Source organism: Priapulus caudatus, unplaced genomic scaffold (genome assembly GCF_000485595.1).
Source record: "Priapulus caudatus unplaced genomic scaffold, Priapulus_caudatus-5.0.1 Scaffold36, whole genome shotgun sequence".
NCBI lineage: Eukaryota > Metazoa > Priapulida > Priapulimorpha > Priapulimorphida > Priapulidae > Priapulus > Priapulus caudatus.
The window spans coordinates 82,511-89,338 of NW_014577097.1; the positions used below are offsets into that span (position 1 = coordinate 82,511).

The window sequence follows — 6,828 nt, forward strand, 5'->3', positions numbered from 1 at the left end:
GGTGTGGGCATTGGTCAGAGGAATCTCGGACTAGCGATTTTGTTGCCGGTGACAGAATCGCCGAGAGATCGCGAGGTGTGCGCTGCACCTCGATCCGTGAGGCAGTGGTAATGAGAGCAGATAAGGCACGCTCTAATTAGATCCACCGTGGCCCAGTGGTAGGCATCGTGGACTGTCCACTGAATGCTGCGAGTTCAAACCCCGGTCGGGGCATTGAATTTTCTCAAGGTGTAAAAACCTAGCTCTCAACATTGGAGACTGAATCTCCCGTGGCTCGGATGACCACGTAAAATGGCGGTCCCGTCTCCAGAAATACTAGCCAATGGGGACGTAAAAGAACCACTAAGGGCGCAAAGGAACTCTGTCTGTGACCACCCTCAGTGCCATTTGGCTAAAGGCTGACTACCTGAACTGACTGCTGAATAAGAATAAGAACAAGAATAAGAAGAAGAATAAGAAGAAGAATAAATTCCCTGCACATTCCAAAAAGAAGAGAATCAGTTCCTTGTGAAATACAAGAGAGGGACCCCAATATACAAGATGCCAATGGCGATTTTGACGCCAGAAACTCGTCGCTGGAATATCAAACATGGTCAAACATGTTTGATATTTGTTGCCGAGTCGCTGAACAATCGCCAAGTGTTTGCTGCACTGTCGTTTCATTGTCTAACGGATCGTTGCATTGTCGGTGGGTCCCCCTGTACTAGCGATAAAAATTGCCACGTGTGCGCCCGGATTAAGGCTGGCTAATTTTCGAATAGAGAAAACGCATTGTCATTGGTGGCACCATGCAGTACCAATGGTAACGCAATGACGAAGCATTTTTTGTGGTTGAAAGTTGTGTACAGTACATATACAGTGTACTGTATCTAATTTTTCAAATACAGAAAATGCATTGTCATTATATAGGTGGGACCAGTACTAATGCAATGACGAAGCATTTTCTGTGGTTGAATGTTGGGTACAGTACATTTACTGTATATACTGACACTGTCAGGGCTCTCAAGGGGTAGCTGAATGAGTGAGATGAGTGAAATGAGTGAAATGAGTGAGATATATTTTGCTAGCGTATTGCACAAATGTTATGCTATACTTACAGTATGGTTAGCTACAGATTTACACATAATACGTTCTACATAATTTCAGTAAACGTAGCAAATCGCTACAGCTATTGGCTTCATGAGTGTATAGTAATAATTTTGCATTGACACCTGTTCTCTACCTTGTAGGTACTATGGGTGTGGTATAGTCATTCCTCCATGCCTGCACGGTGCCCATGTCCTTGATCTTGGAAGTGGCAGTGGAAGAGACTGCTATGCTCTGTCCAAGCTTGTTGGAGAGACAGGACAGGTAACAGGTCTGGATATGACGGAAGAACAGGTATGGATACAAGGTGGTTTAATGCGTCAGTGTAGTACTTAGCTTAATTCATCCACTTCAAATAGATGTTGATTCCGAGTTGTGATTAGTCACAAGAATTTGTAATTGGAGTGATTAGTACATTTACTGGAAAGCTTTACAGCGAACTAATCCAGTTGCTGATGCCTAGGTCGCGGTTGCTCGCAAACATATTGACTACCATGCAAAGGTCTTTGGCTATGCAGAACCCAACACAGATTTCGTACTTGGCTACATTGAAAGGCCAATTGAAGCCGGCATAAAGGAGAACAACTATGACCTTGTCATGTGAGTACACATTGTACACACTTAGTACCCGTAGAGTATACTAAGTAAAAACAGCATTGTTTTAAGTTTTAAACCTTTTTGTAATAATTTTGCTGTAATGTATCTGTTGGTGTAGGTGATTTTCAAGTGATTACGACTGATAGTTCAGGGGTGTAATAAAAAATGTTAATTAAAAATGAGATCCACCAAGTTGAGCTCCACTTATTATTTGATATTACTATAGAACACGGTAAAAAATATAATTTTAAGCATTGTATGTACAATGCTTAAATGTAGCACAGGTCATTGGCTTAATTTTTGAACGTGATTTATTTTAAGATGACATTAAATAGTATCACTATGGCAGATGACCTCTAACCAACATGCTATGTCATTTTTACAGATCAAACTGTGTGGTTAACCTTGTCCCAGATAAACGTGCTGCTCTTGGGGAGATCTACAAAGTCCTCAAGGTACAGTCATTCAGACTCATTCTGCCCAAATGTCACAAAATAATTAGCCTACCAAGCAATTTAGCATTTAAGTATTATTAACATTAGAGTTTTGACATTTCTTTAGTGTTTGATGTAATTGATTGCATCAGTAAGTACAGAGCAGAATGGTCCCATTTGCAGGACGGAGGAGAATTTTATTTCAGCGACTTGTATGCAAACTGTGATCTGCCTGACAATATCCGCAAGCACGAAGTACTGTGGGGTGAGTAGGCACGTTAAACATTGGGTTGGTTTGGGATAATTCACGTGGCAGGACTAATAATGGAGTACATACTGACTTGAATACTTGAGCGAGCGTGTGATGTACGCGGTTTGTTCGGTGACATCGGTGGGGTTTAGTGCTAGACACCAGTGCAGCTGGACTACAAGATCGTGATTGTCTGCTTGATATTTCCAAACAGGTGAGTGCATCTCTGGCGCTCTCTATTGGAAGGATCTTGGGAAGATTGCAGAGGAAGTTGGCTTTAGCACACCGATGCTGATTTCCTCTCGGGAGATCAGCATCAATAGCAAAAGCTCTAAACTGCGTGAACTTGTCGGTATGTTGTGTGACAGTGTCACACCTGCTCATAAACAGTAAATCAGTGTGATATCTTCAATAAGAACCAAGCGAGCGCTTTTTTGCTATATTAGATAGAAATTTCGTCGGTAAATCACGACGTTTATAAATGCGCGTTATTTTGAGTCACGTTATCTAATTGTGCTGAAACCTTGGAGTAACTATCGTTGTGTTATTCTGTCGTCATGTAGAGCCGATACTGACAATCACTTGCTAACGGTCATGTTCCTTTTCTCGATCAGGAGATTACAAGTTTGTCTCCGCTGAGTATCGCCTTTTCAAGTGCTCGACACAAGGAGATGGAAAGCCTGTCAACGTGGTGTACAAGGGAGAATTGGAGGGATTGCCAGATGAGTTCATACTGGACAAGAATATCTCCTTTAAGGTTAGTTGTTGATGATGTCAACCACCATCTCATCATATTTCGTATTGCGTGATTTCTTCAGAATCATTGTCATGTGATTCAGGGATCGTATACCTGTTCGCTATTGTGATCATGATGTATCTTTGTAAAACATGACTAAATGAATAGTATATGAACTGTGGACGTAAAGGCCTACTTACACGATGCGTCCTAGACGTACGTCTAGGACGTACACCGTGTATGACAATGCAAACGCAATGTCGGAAGAAATTAGAACATCCATCCTGTGCATCCGATATCGCAAGGGTCATACGTTTGCATTGTCATACACGGTGCGTTTTGGACGTACGTCCTAGACGTACATCTAGGACGTACGTCTAGGACGCATCGTGTAAATAGGCCTTTAGTTAATCATGTGTGTGTGCAGGAGTGCATGTTTGTATACATGTGTGTATATGTGTGTGTGCACGTGTGGGTGCATGCAAGCGTGTGTACACGTATGCTCGTGGTCCGTTTGTGGTACATAATGTGTTGTTGTGACTTGCGCAATGACCAAGCAGACTGACAAGACCACAGCATTCTCAGAACTGTATTGAAATGCAAATAGACTGCACTGGTACTTATACCTCACCGGGCTGTAGAACTAAGACACGCATGATGGTATCTCAGTGGTGAAGTACAAAATAGTATACCATTCGCATTGCGCTTAAGGATACACCAGGGGGAAAATTGCGTTTTTTTCACGGGAGCTCTTTTTCAGAAGTCTGTGGAAAAAATAGCTCTCGTCAAAAATTTTACGGGAGCTATTTTGAGCCTCATGGGAGCGATTTCGGAGGTTTGAAGAGCGAATCGCTCATCGCTCCCGTGTATTTTTTACCCTGGGATACACTCGAGGTTTAATGCGAAATTTCACTGATTTTTCATTATCAGTTTTATTCAATGGATAACACCAGGTACCACCTCTGTACATTCTTATTTCTTCATATACCAATGTATGTAAGCTTTCAGAGCGTTTGGATTGCCCGCGTACGTGTGTGGTTAGCCGTGGCCATTTAAACACATTTACTGATGATGTCAGAGACGCGGTCCAACCATTCTGTTCACAGTATTCATTATGTCGGAATCTATCAGCCTCGACCCTCCTACAGCCATCAACTGCCTGTGATAGTTGAAATTTCCGCGCGGTCTAAAATAACATGTTTGCCTTGTTACCACAGCCCGAGTTTGTTGACACGCAGATTAGTTACGTTTAGTAAAATTTTACCTTTACTTCTCAAGATGCACAGAACATTTTACCAATTTAGTGGTTTCAATTAGTATAATCATGGTTATGTCGCAGACGTATGTTTCACATACGTTCACCCATTCCGCACACAGGCGATCGATTATTGTGAAAAGTAGAAAAACGCTGATTTTACCGTTTCGATTTTTGCCACAGTAGCCGATGTATAAATGGATATTTCTATGTCAATGCAACTCGAAATAATTTAATTTTACACTCATTTTAATGGCATCACATTGTTGTAAAAAAAGCCTGTCAGGGTTTGATATTAAATGCTGGCTTTTATATGTTGTGGTTCTTTGAATTGCTAATGAAGCATCGTTTGTGTAGTATATATATATATTATTATAATTATATATATAGTTAATAAAGACAAACCACAATAATAGGTCTTTATTAACTCCTGATATATACATATATATACATATAGTTCGGTTCCGTTGTCAGAAACAAGATTAGTTTTAACAGTATCATTTTCTTATGGACCGGATACACTGTTTATGAGAAACTCGTAACTTGTTTCTGTCAACAGTCTATGCGAAAAATTCAATTGTTTTTTTGACAATAGGTCCCAGAGTCTTGGAAAAGTCCTAGAAAATTCCTGAAACAATACTCTATGTGTATGGAGCCTGTGATTCCATAGTGCGAGTAGCAAAATGTGTTGTATAATGATTGCAGAAGGACGAGCCCTTGTGTGTGAGCGGAAATCTTGCTGTTATCCTAAAGTGCAGCCGCTATCGGGATGAATTTAAGTATGAGCCGGCGCCATGCTGTGCTACCGAGTCCCAGGCAAGTACCTCACTGACGTCTGTTACTCTATTACCTTCTAGTGATATTTTATGACACATGTACCAACCAAGTGCAAGAGAGTGCAACCAACATCTGACCGTTGTAATAACAATAATTTATGCGGTTTTGTGTTAAAGCCGCACTATGCGCATCTACACGCTAATTTCTCCAGTACTATAGCAAATACTTCGTGTCATGCAGAATCATACTACCTTATGACAAAATAAACTCTAGTTCCTCCCATTTCACTGCGCATTGTCTTATAAAAGGCATTTGAAAATACCTCCAATGTTGTTCAAATTCTCTGATGTTGTTGACAGTTTTGCGTTGCTCTCCCAAGCAACCGTGCAGCGGTGCTGCGGTACAGCGGTACGGGTGTAGCAAAGATAAAAACATGTGACGTCACCTAACCGCTTCGAGGCTAAATTGTTTGGCAAACAAGTCGGCATTGGCGCCAGATTACCAGATTTCTCACCTCTTTCTTTTGGGTTTTAAGCAAACGCTGTGAAATGGAAGGAACTAGAGTTTATTTTGCCATAAGGTAGTGTGATTATGCATGACACGAAGTATTTGCTAGTCTAGTACTGGAGAAATTAGCGTTTGGATGCGCATAGTGCGGCTTTAAAGGATGCTAAGACTAATGGAAGTAAGGTTGCTATTTCTGTTTGCTAGGAGGTCGCAGTTGTTACAGCATATCAATGGGGTGAAGTGTAACATAAATTGTTCACGTGTGGTGAATGATTATAAAAAAATAACTTAGTGATATGTTGATTGTGTCGTTTCCGTCCAACAGGTCGCGGCAGTGAACCCATTTGATGTTGCAGTCAGTGAAGATGCCAAGGTATGCGGTGAAGGTGGACCAAGTTGCTGCGCCTAAGGCATAGTTATTGTACACTCATGCTTATTGTTTTGCTGAAACATATTCCACTGTCATACTATCATTTCTTCAGTGACTTATGTTTGTGTAACAGATATGGTAGTAGAAACTGAATTGTCAATTGGTTTTCAATAGTGTCATCAAAGAAATCAATGTACTTGACATGTAAATGGATATATCGGAATAATTTGATTTTAACAAATATGCATTTAGTTATGTAATCTAACAGCTGAAATTTATTCTGTTTGCTATTCATTAAATGATATTTTATTATAATGATTATAGGCAAAATGCCAAGTATGGGGGCAAGTAAACAGCATAGAGTGGTATTATTTGTCATTCTCATGGACTTGTCATTCATTTGCAGCATAATTCTATACATTATGTGCTTCAATTGACGTAGTAGTTTGATCATCAACTTGATCAATCGTTAGATTGAAGAATTCCTAAGGGTAGTTGTGATTGTGTAATTGAGCGTGTGTGCATGCATGAGCCCATTCTTGTGCTTACTAAATGTATGCATACGTGCACATTAGCATTTTCTGTTTTTTCTGTGTCGGATGGAATTTTGCATCAGATGTGTTACACTATACAATCAAGGCCGTACGCAAGAAATTTTCTGTAGGTGGGCAAATACGCAGGAAATTTTCTGTAGGGGGGGCAAAGGTACTCTCCACGCCCTCTATTGCCCTATTTGTCCCATTAAAAGGCATACTCTGAAAATCTCTAGGGGGGCAACTGCCCCTGCTGCCCCCCCCCCCGCTGCGTACGGCCCTG

The 6,828-nt window shown here is 40.9% G+C and overlaps 1 protein-coding gene across 1 annotated transcript; it reads left to right on the top strand.

Moving 5' to 3' along the window:
- Positions 1-1,229: 1,229 nt before the first annotated feature.
- On the top strand, positions 1,230-6,753 carry LOC106818144 (arsenite methyltransferase-like; the record flags this gene model as incomplete). Its single annotated transcript, XM_014822869.1, is given in 8 exon segments — positions 1,230-1,380; positions 1,550-1,686; positions 2,069-2,138; positions 2,301-2,382; positions 2,582-2,719; positions 2,982-3,124; positions 5,064-5,174; positions 5,968-6,753. Coding segments are annotated over 8 exon segments (916 nt in total), but the record flags the coding sequence as incomplete, so codon positions are not given.
- Between the last annotated feature and the right edge of the window lie 75 nt (positions 6,754-6,828).